The sequence below is a fragment of the Hordeum vulgare genome, chromosome 1H, assembly GCF_904849725.1.
Source record: "Hordeum vulgare subsp. vulgare chromosome 1H, MorexV3_pseudomolecules_assembly, whole genome shotgun sequence".
NCBI classification, from domain to species: Eukaryota; Viridiplantae; Streptophyta; class Magnoliopsida; order Poales; family Poaceae; genus Hordeum; species Hordeum vulgare.
This window is the reverse complement of record NC_058518.1, coordinates 387,542,289-387,557,453: the sequence shown is the minus strand read 5'-3', so window position 1 is coordinate 387,557,453 and position 15,165 is coordinate 387,542,289. Positions and strand designations below refer to the sequence as shown.

General features: G+C 45.6%; 1 protein-coding gene across 1 annotated transcript; it reads right to left on the bottom strand.

The window, feature by feature from the left end:
• Positions 1–10,801: 10,801 nt before the first annotated feature.
• Positions 10,802–14,390, bottom strand: LOC123439560 (autophagy-related protein 3). The gene is made up of 10 exons (XM_045116260.1): positions 14,032–14,390; positions 13,857–13,927; positions 13,431–13,547; positions 13,171–13,340; positions 12,990–13,075; positions 12,464–12,515; positions 12,297–12,362; positions 11,480–11,610; positions 11,262–11,372; positions 10,802–11,034 (listed from the first exon to the last, which is right to left on the bottom strand). Exons 1-9 carry the CDS (start codon positions 14,190–14,192, stop codon positions 11,276–11,278), a joined length of 951 nt encoding a protein of 316 aa, XP_044972195.1. The 5' UTR covers positions 14,193–14,390; the 3' UTR covers positions 10,802–11,034; positions 11,262–11,275.
• Between the last annotated feature and the right edge of the window lie 775 nt (positions 14,391–15,165).

Sequence of the window (15,165 nt, the reverse complement as noted above, 5' to 3'; positions counted from 1 at the left end):
ACTGTTTTCTGCGTGTCAAGTATTTATTCCTATGACCATGAGATCATATAACTCACTGACACCGGAGGAATGCTTTGTGTGTATCAAACGTCGCAACGTAACTGGGTGACTATAAAGATGTTCTACAGGTATCTCCGAAGGTGTTAGTTGAGTTAGTATGGATCAAGACTGGGATTTGTCACTCCGTGTGACGGAGAGGTATCTCGGGGCCCACTCGGTAATACAACATCACACACAAGCCTTGCAAGCAATGTAACTTAGTGTAAGTTGCAGGATCTTGTATTACGGAACGAGTAAAGAGACTTGCCGGTAAACGAGATTGAAATAGGTATGCGGATACTGACGATCGAATCTCGGGCAAGTAACATACCGAAGGACAAAGGGAATGACATACGGGATTATATGAATCCTTGGCACTGAGGTTCAAACGATAAGATCTTCATAGAATATGTAGGATCCAATATGGGCATCCAGGTCCCGCTATTGGATATTGACCGAGGAGTCTCTCGGGTCATGTCTACATAGTTCTCGAACCCGCAGGGTCTGCACACTTAAGGTTCGACGTTGTTTTATGCGTATTTGAGTTATATGGTTGGTTACCGAATGTTGTTCGGAGTCCCGGATGAGATCACGGACGTCACGAGGGTTTCCGGAATGGTCCGGAAACGAAGATTGATATATAGGATGACCTCATTTGATTACCGGAAGGTTTTCGGAGTTACCGGGAATGTACCGGGAATGACGAATGGGTTCCGGGAGTTCACCGGGGGGGCAACCCACCCCGGGGAAGCCCATAGGCTTTGGGGAGACACACCAGCCCTTAGTGGGCTGGTGGGACAGCCCCAAGGGGGCCTATGCGCCAAGAAAAAGAAATCAAAGGAAAAGAAAAAAAATGAGGGAGGAAGTGGGAAGGGAGGGGGACTCCTCCCACCAAACCAAGTCCAACTCGGTTTGGGGGGGGAGTCCTCCCCCCATTGGCTCGGCCGACCCCTTGAGGGTCCCTTGGACCCCAAGGCAAGGTCCCCCTCCCTCCTCCTATATATATGGAGCAATTAGGGCTGATTTGAGACGACTTTCTCACGGCTACCCGACCACATACCTCCATAGTTTTTCCTCTAGATCGCGTTTCTGCGGAGCTCGGGCGGAGCCCTGCTGAGACAAGATCATCACCAACCTCCGGAGCGCCGTCACGCTGCCGGAGAACTCTTCTACCTCTCCGTCTCTCTTGCTGGATCAAGAAGGCCGAGATCATCGTCGAGCTGTACGTGTGCTGAACGCGGAGGTGCCGTCCGTTCGGTACTAGATCGTGGGACTGATCGCGGGATTGTTCGCGGGGCGGATCGAGGGACGTGAGGACGTTCCACTACATCAACCGCGTTCTCTAACGCTTCTGCTGTACGATCTACAAGGGTACGTAGATCACTCATCCCCTCTCGTAGATGGACATCACCATGATAGGTCTTCGTGCGCGTAGGAAAATTTTTGTTTCCCATGCGACGTTCCCCAACACTTGAAGGTATCCCTATTCCGAACCATGATAGAGTAAACAGGAGTCTATACAATGTTCAACTTCAAAAGGCATTGTATGGACTCGAATAGTCTCATAGAATGTGGTATAATCGCCTAAGCGATTTCCTTCATCAGAAGGGCTACACGAGCAGTGAAGATTGCCCATGTGCTTTTATACGGCTATCCCAAGACGGATTCTATATAATATCGGTGTACGTGGACGATTTAAACATAATCAGTACACCTCAGGATATTGGGGAAGCGAGTTCCTGCCTGATGTCAGAATTTTAGATGAAGGATTTGGGTGAAACCAAGTTTTGTCTAGGTCTGCAACTTGAACATTCCCCTCATGGGATTCTAGTGCAACAGTCGGGCTACGCCCAGAAGGTGTTGGAAAGATTTGGATTTGATAAGGCGTATCCTTCTAAGACCCCAATGGTCGGGAGATCTTTACAGCCACACAAGGAGCCGTTCAGGCCTAAGGAAGAGGGGGGGAAACTCTGGGACCAGAGATTCCTTACCTAAGTGGAGTTGCAGCACTCATGTACCTCACAAATTATACACGGCCAAACATTACTTTCCCTGTCAGTTTGCTTGCTAGGTACAGTTCTGAACCTACCAACAGACATTGGAGAGGTGTCAAGGACGTCTTCCGTTACCTGCAAGAGACGAAATATCTTGGCCTATTTTATAAAAGGAATCAAGACTTATCTCTTATAGGTTATGCCGATGTTGGGTACCTATCGGACCCGCATGATTGCAAATCACAGTCTGGATATGTTTTCCTTTGTGGTGTAACTACGTTTTCCTAAAGATCGACCAAGCAAACCCTTGTGACAACTTCTACGAACCACTCGGAAACCATGGCACTATTCAAAGCATCAAAACAATGTGTATCGCTTTGGCGGAAGATCAACCACATTCAGCACACGTGTGGGCTGAACACCATACAAACACCTGCCATTATCTATGAAGATAATGCTTCTTGAGTTGCACAAGTTTAGATGGGTTAAGTGAACAGTAACCTCACAAAGCATATTAGTCCCAAGTTCTTCTATGCATACAAACTGCAACAGTTGAACGAGGTGAGAATTTTGCATACTAAGTCATGTGACAATCTTGCTGATATGTTCACTAAATCATTACCGACATCATCCTTCGAGAGGTGTGTGTGTGGAATCGGTATGATGAGACTTAGAGAGATGCAGGGTTCGGGGGAGGAACTTCACAAACTCGTCATTAAAATCTCGATCCCGATGATCGACTACTCAACTTCATGGTTGAGTGGATTGTACTCTTTTTCCCTTGAGTGAGTTTTCCTGATGTTTCTCACTTGAGGTTTTTGACGAGGCAATCCGTGCAATACAACAACGTATAATATGAGTTGTTTCTCCATATTTTTCCTACTGTGTTTTTTAGAGTTTTGAGGCATGGATATACTGATAATTATCCATGAGGGAGTGATGGGAAACCGGGCCCAGTACACGGACGACGGCGACTCCTGCGATGCACGTAGCCTAGCCCCTTCCGCTTCCCACACTTTGCGTTAAGAGCATCTACAGCTGGATCCCTCAAACCCTCCTTAAACGCCCGGGCAGGCCGCTCGGTCACAAAAAATTGACCCAGACATGCCTCTCAAACCGGCCTCAAACGCGCGGGCTGACCGGCACCCCCATTTCCAGTCCAAATATAGGGTGGATATGGGGGAGCCCGAGCGTGCCCGGGCATGCTCGCCTGACCCACACTGGCCCGCATCGACTCCACACGTATTCGTCTTCATCCGTTGGCCGGACCAAACCCTGACCACTTCACTTCAGTCCCCTCACTCCCATCCGCCACCCAAGCTCACCTCCGGCAATCTCAAGCCTTCTCCAGCATGGCCTCCAGCGGATTCGACTCTGACCAGTCTAGATCCATCGACTCGGGGTTCGTCCCGTGCGGAGTGAAGGAGGCAATGGCGGTTCGCATTGCACTCCGCCGCTCGCGTGAGGACAGCGCCCGGTCGACGGGAGGATCTATCCGCCGCGACTCCATAGCGTCCTCTCAAAGGGCGCTCGACTCCTGTGGGGCGGGATCATCCGTGTCCCGACAGGCGGATCCGTCGACAGGACCCGCGGACTTCGACTCACATCGGTAACGGACTGCCCACCGTGGGAAGGAGAGGATAAGGATCGCCGAGGCCTACCTCGTGGAGGAAATAGCGGAGGCGTAGGCGTCTCATGCGATGGTGCGGGCGGCCACAGAGGAGGGAGTCATCCGTGCCCGCATTTTGAAGAAACGGCAGCGGCGGAACACGCGCGCCCTCGCCCGTGAGGAGAAACGGGCGGTCCGTGAAATGGTCGTACTGCCATCGAAGGAGGAGGAGGAGGTGAGTAGCGGCGAGGACAACTCCGGTGATGAGCAGATCCGGCTCGATCCGTACTCCGTCTTCGAACGGTATTTCCGCGACAAGGACGTCAAGGACGCCGGGAAGGACAAGGGCAACCGTAGATGATCTCCAACATAGCCAAACATGCCAAATTTTGGTAGTCCGATGGCATGTTTAGTAGTGACGGAGTATCCGAACGACATGTGTGCGTTGACGTAGTGGTTGCATGGGTTGTATGTATTTGAGATATGAGATTTGAGGTGTCGAGATGTAGACTGCATTATTTAAGGCTTGATCGGTCAGTGTCCGCGGACGCATCCGGGGGCATTTGATGGGGTGGATTTGAGGGATCCAGCTATAGATGCTCAGTGGTTACTTATCCCTTGACCCCCTACCCCTATATAAAGATATGGGAGCAATCATTGTAATAGAGATCAAACATTAATAAAGACAGTCTCCTCCCTACTTCCCTATGTTCATTCATTTTTACGCGTTCGACTACTTCGTTTACGACGCTTCCTCTCACTCCGCAATCTCGAACCGGACTCGCCGACGAAGATGCTAAACAAATAACAAGTTACTATGACAGATTTGCAAAAATGACACCCCTTCCACACAAACTGCCAGTCACGCCGTCCACAAATGTCATCCTGACTAGCGGACGGTTGCTGTTTTAGCCGATTTTTTTTTTTTGAGGGGTTTAGCCGATCTTAGTATTGGTGTTTTTTAGGTTTTAGGAATTGCTATTGGCGTTCATATTTATTATGATTCCAAATAAAAAGGGCACATGAAGCACGGGCCGTTACATGCTTCATGCATGTAGAGTACAGGTGTAGAGATACTGTGGTGCACTAGAGGATTATAAATGGGGGATCGACGACGAAACTGCGACGCGTGTGGCTGCGCGTCCTCCCTGCCTTCACGTCGATGCCAGCGACTCCACGGCCAGCTAATCCCGGGAGCGCGGCGATCCCGTGTGTGGTGAGCAGCGCGTGAGAGCTACACCACGATTTGCCCGGCCGGCCGTTTGTTCCCCGATGGAGACGACGGCCGATGGCTTGGTCGATCGATCGATCGATCGTGTATACGGCAGACAGCGACGAGCAGAGGCCGACCTGGCTAAGGCTGCAGCTTGCCGGGCGCTGTGTGGTCGCAGGTAAACGCGCGCGGTTGTAAAGGGGAGGGAGACGCGATGCGAGGAAAGGAGGGGAGGATTTTCGCGGACGGCGCCGGCGCGTGGGGCGGCCGGACGGGTCGATCGATCAGTTTCGATCGTCAAGTGGTTCGTGATGACGGCGTGCTATACATATGCATGCGGATCTGTATGCATACGCATCACATATTCCCGGTTTATAGGCGGATCCGATTCTTGGACATATATGCGAGAGTCAGTTGCAGTTGCTCTGCATATGTTGTGGCATGTGGTTCATCTTTGATGAAAAGGCGCTCGCCTCTTCGACGATGCTAGTGTCGTGGAAAGTTCGAAACTTCGGAACGAGCGCGATGTCAAGATTATTTTTGTTTCGCAAATGGTTATTGTCAAGATTAAAGGGGAAGCTTCATTATGGACGGCCGCAGGAGCAAAACACTTGTGTAGTTTAATGCCATAATAATAGTCATATCTGTGAAAGTCATATTTTCCGCCCCAGCTCAAATGAGCTTGGATAAACAGTAAAAACTGATTTTCCTTTTTTATGACACCCATTGACAAAGGTTCTAAGAGCTTGATTTTTTTATCAAGAAATCATATTTGTGAAAGGCGTGATTAAAAGTATATTTTTTGTGCTTCAAAATACTTTCAATAGTAGCATTTTCAAAGTAACGATTCTTTTTGTCACACTTTCCAGGAATGTGATTCCATAAAGAAATTTTACAAGTTCTTAGAACATTTGTCAATGTTTGTCATAAAAAAATCAGATTATTATTATTGTTATTTTGATCTTATTATTAATTTGAGGTTGGTCTGAGAAACTCTGTGTCCTTTCTTTCACCGCTTTGTGGTTCATATTCTAAGCTCTTTTATTCATGAAAACGGCAAATATTTGGACTCGTTTTAAGAGTAAAACAAAATATGCCATGGATTCTTATTTTGAGCGGTGTACGATGTTGCTCTCGATGGCATGACTTATCGTGCACTCGTGCTTTCGTACAGTGGCTTTGCTAACGTGACCTCACTGCTGGTCCGATATCGGGATTATAAATAAGTACTACTCCCTTCGTTCCTAAATATAAATCTTTTTAGAGATTTGACTACATGACTACATACAAAGCAAAATGAGTAAATCTATAATCTAAAGTATGTCTATATACATCTGTATGTAATCCTCTAGTGTAATCTCTTAAAAGACTTATACTCCCTTTTTTTCTAAATATAAGACATTTTAGAGATTGCATTATGAACTACATTTGAATGTACATAGACATATTTTAAATCATAGATTCACTCATTTTGCTCCGTATGTAGTCTCCTTGTGAAATCTTTAAAAGGTCTTATATTTTGAAACGGAGCAACTATTTAGGAACGGAGGGAGTACTTGGCGCTGCTGTCCCGCGCGCGGCGGGGTCGGCTTTGGCAAAGGCGACCGGCCGGTGCATGTGACGCGCAGGTGCGCGCGCGCGCGCGCACGGCGCGACGTCGATACCTCCCACCATCCGCACCACTCGCTACGGCCTGTCACCCAAAGCCGCGATGCGATGCGATCCTGGTCGCCCACCGGAAGCCATCAGCGATCACATCGCGCCGACACGGCGACTGATTCCGCCTCCCTCGGGGCGAGATGTGTGGTCTGCATGCATGCTGCGCAGGCGTAGGCGATCAACGTGCGTCCGCCCGGCCGGCCAGCGCGCCCGACTGACATGCACGGGTTCTGTGGCGGCGAGTACCTCGTTCTGGCCGGAGCTCCGCCATTCGATTCACCCACTAGCCACTGACGTGACAACGTGAAGGAAACATCGTCGTACTGCTCCGTGTATGCAAAGCCGCTTTGCTACCGCACCTATTGCGAGCACCACGCCCTTCCGGCGACCGCGGGGAGACGTTCACATGATACCTTTTATTTTTATTTTTTCTTGGGTTTGGAAAGGCCGTTCCGGCCCCACACAAGCATGTGAAGGCCCGTCAGAACACCATTTGAGGTGCCATCCTGGAGACTCGGATTATTTTTCTCTTAATTTCTTTTCTAGTGTTTGTCGTTTTCAAACGTTTGGAACTGTTCGTACGCAGTTTGTCATCCATGGATATCCCGTATCGACGCTCCAGGCACCTCCTTTAAAAAAAAAAAAAAAAAAAAAAGAGACGCTCCAGACAGCTGTTCGCGGAACTGGCCCTCGTTCTGTTGCGTACTTGGGCCAGCCCAACGTGTTGGGTACTCGCCGCTTCCTCTACTCGTTGGGCTCGCGGCTTGGTTCCTTTGCTCGCTCGTGGCTTGATTTGTTTGGCTCAGAGACCACTCCCACCTCTTTAGATTGTGACTAATGGCGCACTACTGTTTCATTTGATGCAACCTGAGAAATTTTTTTCGTTCGTATTTCTAAAACGTTTTATCTTCTAAACTGTGCATCTAAATCTCAAACCGTTTTCACCGTTGGATTTCTCACGTCAAGATCTTTAAAACTAGATCACATGTTGATAGGTTTAAACAATTTTTTTTCACAAAAATAAACTGACAAAAAACCATGCCTCTCGTGATTTGCCTTTTTTTTCTTTTTGAGAGGCACGGCCGTGCCTCCGCGAAGGCAAAACCGTGCCACTCACATAAGCAAAATCATGCCTCTCGCGGAAAAGACGTGTTTTTTCCTTTTCGAGAGGCACGTGTGTGCCTCTCAAAAATACAAAACCGTGCCTCTCGCGAAAGAAAAATCCTGCCTCTCGTGAAATAAAAACAGAATACGCATTTTTTTCCTTTTCGAGAGGAACGGCCGTGCCTCTTACGAAAGCAAAATCATGCCTCTCAGGAAAGCAAAACCGTGCCTCTTGCAAAAAAAATGCATTTTTATAATTTACGAGCGGCACGGCCGTGCCTCTCACGAAAGCAAAACCGTGTCTCTCGCGAAAAAGAACAAAAACACATTTTTTCGTGAATTTTTGTTTTCATCAAAAAATAAGAAAGATCGGTGAAAAATCGAAACACCAAAAAATAAAAATAAAACTATCTAAAAAAGAAAATGCATGCAAAAAAAAATGAAATTCGAAAGAAAGCTTAAAACATGACACGTGGCGACGCTTGAGAACGCGCCAAGTGGCAGCGTGCGGGAGTGCTCGCTAGAACGCTTTCGAAGGAGCGCTCGCTAACTAGTGGCTCCTTGGGCTCGCGGCTTGGTTCATTTTCTCGCTCCTGGCTTGATTCTCTCGTTCATGGTTGATATGTCAAAAGCAGTTGACTGGTCAAGCGATCGATCATTTTGTCGTTGAATTTTCTAAAAGTAGGACTATGAAAAAATCGAAAATTTGAAAATAATTCATGAATTTTTAAAAAAATACAATTTGGAAAAAGTTTGGAAGTTTGAAAAAGATTGTAGACTGGAAAAAACGTTCATATTTTTTTAAGAAGTCACAAAATTGAGAAATGTTCGTCAGTTTAAAAAAACGCAAATTTGAAAATGTTTGTGTATTTGAAAAAGTTCACAGATTTATCTATTTTTTACAAAGTTGAACAATTTTATAGATTTAGAAAAGTTTGCAAACTTGAAAAGGTTTCATGGACTTAAAAAATTGGAAAAAGTTCATGCATTTAAAAATGTTTAAGTATTGTACAAAAGTTTAAGAATTTGAAAAATGTTCATAAAACTAAAAATGAAAAAAAATGGGAATTGAAAAACCAGGAGAAAACCCACACAGAAAAAACATAGGGAAAAACCCGAACCTAAGCTAGATGAAACGTTACATAGGTGGGCCCATGCGATGGCGCGAGCCGCGTACCGACCAAACCAGACGGCACGTTAAGCGCTGAATAGGATCGCGTCGGGCTGCAGACCACTTCGCACATTCGCTTTCACGCAAACCGAAGCAAATCGAGAAGCTTTACAGGAGTTCGGACCTCTGCTACGTAGACTCCAACATCCCTCAGCCTACCCAAACCATACCCGGACCCGTGTCTTCATCCCTCCCCCTTTATTTGCATTCGATTCCTATCTCGTCGTCGCCGCTAATGTACCATCCCGACCGCCCATCAAGTCTTTGCCAGACATTCGCGACTCTACCCGGTTGCCATGCCACTTTGCCTACGACGTCATTTCACACCCCTCGTCTGTTCTTCGTCCAGGTACCATCCGCCCCTGTGTGAATGCCGTCTGTGGGGGTCACCATGCCCGACAAGTGTTTGGTGAATTGTCCGTGCTAAAATTTTGACATTTTTCTCCCTTTTTTGAAGCAATGGATTCGGGCATGAAGTACATCTACAAGCACTACATGAAGGATTATGCGGATGAAACGACCATGATAGGTGGTCCTTGCAGATGCGGAGAACGCAGAAGAGCATATTCTCAACTTCAAGGGATCGATCAAGGGTCGTCGAGTGAATGAACCGGGACAGGGCACATGGGATGTTGTTGGACGACTACTTTGCCTTCGATGCCCTATTTGTGGACAGTTTTTACCGGCGCTTCGGGTGTGAAAAAATGTGTTCGATCACCTCTACAAATTGCGTTTGTGACTAATTCATCTAGAAGAAAGATGTCGTAGGAATAATTGGATTTTATGGCTGCCAGAAGTGCAAGCTTGCATTTCGCATGCTTGCCCATGAGAAGGCTGCAAATTCGTGGGACGAGTACTTCTGAATGTCTGAGAGCACAAGCAGATACACCATATTGGGGTTTGCTATAATGCGGTGGTCGGGGTGTTTGAACCTCGGTACTCGATAGAACCAACCGTCGCACACACCAAAAGGCTCATGGAAATGTCTAAAGTACAATGTGATCATGTATGCTCGAATCTCTTGATTGAATCCACTGAGACGGAAGAACTGCCCAAAAGCTATACAAGGCAATATCAAGGCCATGTTAAGAAGCTCATCATCCTTCTTGAAAGAGTTGCATCACAACACCTGTGAGTTTGACGCACTTTCTTTGGCATGCTCGGTCTCAAAATGACATTAATATGTAGATGTCTCTATTGTTTGCTAGATTAACTAAAAGATAAACTTCTATGTGGAACTATACTATGAATGAGCATGACTACAACATGTGGTACTATTTGGCTAACGGTATCTGTTCTTCATGGGCAACCTTCGTCAAGACCACCTTCGTCAAGACCATCCTGTGCATGTTGGTCAAAAAGAGCGAACTTTGTCCAAAGACAAGAAGCTAAAAAGGATGTGGAGAGGGTATTGAGTGCTCCAAATCAGTTTTGCAGTTATTCATGGACTCGTTAAACAATGGGATCCGAAGACCTTGTGAGATGATGACATGTTGTTTGATGGCACACAATATAATCATGAAGGATGAGGATGCTCTCATAGGTTTGAAATTTAAGAACATGAATGATCCTATCCAACTTCCAAATCAAAATCCAGTCAGGTTTGATGAGTTTGTTCAAATGCATCAACGAAATCAGAATCAAGATCTTTGAGCATGTGTGAACGGTTGAAGGGAAACAACTAGAACACATGGTTCATTTTATTTCAGAACTTCGTTGGATTGTAATGTTTACAAACTACTGCGGCATTTTAATATTTTCATCAGTCCTCAAAGATTTGGTATGCTATTATTTTGAGTAATACGGACTTAATGAACAGAAAAATAGGGGCAGACGTTTAAGGCAGAAAAATAGGGGCAGACATTTAAGGCATAGGGTTGTATGACCGGCTCTCTTATCCGTGTTCCATTTAGGTTTCGAAATACCCAGTATGAGTGTATGCCTGAAGGCCGGGCTGATCTAATCTGAATGCAAACGAATCACAAATGTCATGCCAGTGCGGGAATTTTATCTATCCTTCAAGACAATTCAGATTTGTTGGCGAAGAATCACAAATGTCATCAGTGCGGCAACGCACCGTAAGAGGACAAATCGGCACAATCTTCCTGCAGAGCATCAGAGTTTACAATTGAAAGTTCATTTCCAAACGAACCAACACACACAGACACAATGTACAGATCCTTCCGAAGAGCAGCAATTATTCGGCGACAATGACCAGCTTGCCTTCTTGGGAGTTTCAGCTTTTCTGCAACACCAGGAAACTGTCAGCTATCTGACCAATCTCTACAAACAACGCATGTTATACAGCTTTGAGATAAATGTGTTCTCTCTCAGTCTACAAACAACCTGATGTAATGATACAATTTTGAATGAAGACGTAAATGTATGGTTACTCGAGTGAGTTCTGAAGTCTGAACAATATGGTGCAGTGTGCGTGTCAAGTGAAAAGATGAGATTTCGATGTTGGCATACCTTGAATTGGCGACTTATGTGCTTGGACTGCCTAGATCAAAGTCCATGGTGTAATCATACTCAATGGTGGGTATGACAGAAGCCATGAATTTTAGAAATATGAAAAGGTACCTATTCAGGAGAGGGGACATGGATTAGATGCCGGTCAAGAAACGAGTGCTCTGCTTTTTTACCACGGAAGCAATAAGCAAATGGTATGTGCATATGAAGAACATTACTTGTCAACTTCTGGTGTGCCTCCTTGAGACATCATAACATCAATGATCTTTTTCATCACAGCAGCATGCTTGCAAGGATGCACTGAGGCGTGCTGTCCTGCTAACAAGTGTGGGTGGTCTTCGATAGTCACCTGTATCAACAAATAAAATTGATGGTTTAAGCACCACACAATGCCAATGTAGGAAAAGGGAGGGGGCATGGAAATGTTGGATAAACTATGCGAGCAAAGAGATACTCATTTGAAGGCTATTCAACAAAAATACAACCACAAACCTACTACTTCCTCCGTCTGGAAATAGTTGTCGCTCAAACGGATGTATCTAGATACATCTGTTTGAACGACAACTATTACACTGAAACTCTTACACTGAAGACACCTACATTGGCTTATCATGATTCACAAAAGGCCTACTACCGAACCATAATAAGCACAACTTGAATGGCAGGATGAAGATAGCACAACACGCATGGACCAGAACCGGGAAAACTAATAATATCTGAACTCTGATGCCGAAATACTGAAAGACAGCAGAAATTCTAGAATACTATACCATTGAAGAAGTAAAAAAATGAATAATTGCGGAGTATTTTCTAAAGCACACTTTCTGCTTCTTTGGGTTAATATGCACAGTTTTATATGACACTGGAGACTAAGTAGAAATTATAAGCATGACTATTAAGGAAGTCACGGATGCCAACTTACTGATGTGGGATAAATTAGCTATTTGTGTATTTCACTAGACATGTCGGAAAACCGAGGTAAATATGGCATGTCAGAAAACTGAGGTAAATAAAACAAGATAGCTAGAAATTTACCGTTTTGTGTGCATGGTCTTGACTGATATCTTGAAACACAAGGTCAGGCTTTAATGGCATTCTTGCCTACAATGGCAAACAAAAAAAGCACATCAAGTTTAGCTGCAGCAAGCAAGACAACAACAACTACATGTAAAATGCACTTCCTGGGTGCACCAATACTTTACCTCATCATAGCCTGTAAGCCAGACACGTGGAGTTTGATAGTACTTGTCATATCTGCAGTACAAGAACTACTTATATACTTTTCCAATAAGAGTGTGAAACACACCAATGATATGACAAAGCAAACAGAACTAAGTGGGCGATCTAGTTAAGCAAATTAACTATGGTAATCCTTCAACACAACAGCAAGTTAATTCTCAAAATGTTGGAAAATATATGGCAAATCGAATGTGTATCAGCCTATCAGGTGAACCATAACTCACTGTGCTCCAAGCACAGGCCGGCTTTAGAAGAACACATAAATTTCCACGTTTGTATAGTTGTATCTACGAATAGTACAGAACTACACACCAATCAAACAACTAAGCACTAGCACTAACCAATTTATACAAAAAAGTAAATCAAAATACACAGATAAGCTTTATACGAATAGTACAGAACTACACACCAATCAAACAACTAAGCACTAGCACTAACCAATTTATACAAAAAAGTTAAATCAAAATACACAGATAAGATAAAGCTTACGTGATGCTGACATCATATGTTCTAGTAAGAAGAATGTTGTCATCATCAGGCTCTTCTGCGACAAAATATGAAGGCTGAGGGGTAGCCTGAAATGAGATGACAAAGGCAAAACGGAAATCGTTAACAGTTCCGAATTTTGTCAGCCTTGCTTAGCATATCAATGATAGGTTCATGGCCTCACTGTTGAATGATCTCCTGTGTCTTCATAGGTGTCCATGTCAGGTATATCCTCCTCCTCATCTGGCTTTTCACTAGCACCAAAGTACGAGGGGATAGATTTGATCTCTTCGACTTTCCCTATGTCCAATGTATCCATAGACGGAATGTCTTCCTCCTCTTTCGACTCTGATGCTAAACATTACCGGCGGAGGAAACAAAAGGGAGTTCAGCCCATACAATCAACAGCATAAAACAAAGCAGCATTGACACTGAGAGATCAACCTTGCACCCCATGTGTTGCGAGCCAGCCTTCGCCGTCGTCGTCATCATCAAGGACAACCTCAGCCGCCGCTGCATCATACTCTTCCTCGACCGACATGGCTCGTCTTAGGCAAGGCACTGCAAACAAAACCATAATTATGAGTCCACTTGTAAGAACAAATAATGAGCAACCAACCCGGATTTTCTGAAGCCATGACCGTTCTACTAACTATGTCCCTATTTATCTTTTTCATCAGCCAACAATGTTCGACTAGCAGTACAGAAATATGACTAAACATGCCTGCTACACTTGTAACTACCCATCGGCACACGGGGATAACAACCAATTCTATCCCCCAACGCAGCATCCACCAAATCGAATGAAATACTAGACAGGAAGCATGGATCACATCTTGACGCAATTCAATTCGACAGCAGCATACATACCGTTCCTGGTGACGAGGAACTGCTTATCGGAGGGGAGATACGGCTTCCTCTTGCTCGGATCGCCCTTCTCCCTGCACAACACAGGCACCCACCAAACTATCAGATCAATCAGACGCCCGACCCCCCGCCCGGAAACCCCCCAAAATCCCTGAACCGCGGAGGCGAGGGGGCGCACCAGGACCAGGTGGGGCACTTGGACACGAGGTTGTCGCCGGCGAGGATGAACTCGGGGACGGAGAGGACGCCCTTCTCGAGGAACGCCGAGACGGTGCGCGGGCCCGTGACCCGCTCCACCGTCCCCTTGTAGAGCTCGTAGACCTTCTGCTTCACCTGCATCGTCGCCGCCTCGCCTCGCCTCCCCTCTCCTGTTTGCTTCCTGTCGACGGAGACGAAGGGGGAAGCGTGGGAGAGAGGGGCAGGAGGAGGAGGAGGAGTTCCGTTTGCCTCGAGCAGAAGGCACCGGCGAGAAGGTGGAGCAGGCCAGAGCCGTCTCTGCTGTTTTCTAGTAGTACGCTACCGGAGTTTTTTCTGGAGGGGGAGTACGCTATCGGAGTTGGAATACGCACGATCGGTGGGAGGTATTTTTTCTAGGGTGATCTGTGGGAGTTGGGAGTCGGGGTGTTGGACTCAGGACGGTTGAGCCCGGCCCGAAGCCCGGACGTAAGCTAAAATATAAGCCCTAGCCCGGATAAAAAAAACCCGCCTCGGCGTAAAAAAAACCTGAATCATGAGGCCGGGCTTATTGCAAAATTACAATCTCTCCCTAATTAAAGCACGGAGTGCTTCTGTCGTCCGTCGTGGTTGTTTTGCAGAAAACCCCTCGACGTTTTCTGAAATCAACCCGCGGTCCGGATTTAAGTCAGAAGACGAAGCGTTTTTTCCATTTTTCAGAAAATCTCCTCATGTTTCAGGTAATCACCCCGCAGTCCGGATTTAAGTCAGAAAACGAATCTTTTTTGCATTGTTTAGAAAACCTCTTGATGTTTCAGGTAATCAACCCGCCCTCCGTATTTTAACAAAAAAAAACCTAACTTTTCAGTTAATCAATCCAAATTTTATCTAAAACAAAATTAATCTCCGATTTTAACATGCTATATATAAAATTTGATTAAAAAATATGTAGAATCTAAATAGGATGTTATTTTTAGCTGTTGAATACTTCTTAAATACTATTTTTGGTGCAAACTTAATCTGTATTGTACGGTCCTTTTTTTTCTCTCTTTCCGACGACGATACGAATTGCAATAAATATCCATTAAATTAAAACCAAATTGAGAGGAAAGAAAACATCGTGAACCACACTTGCACA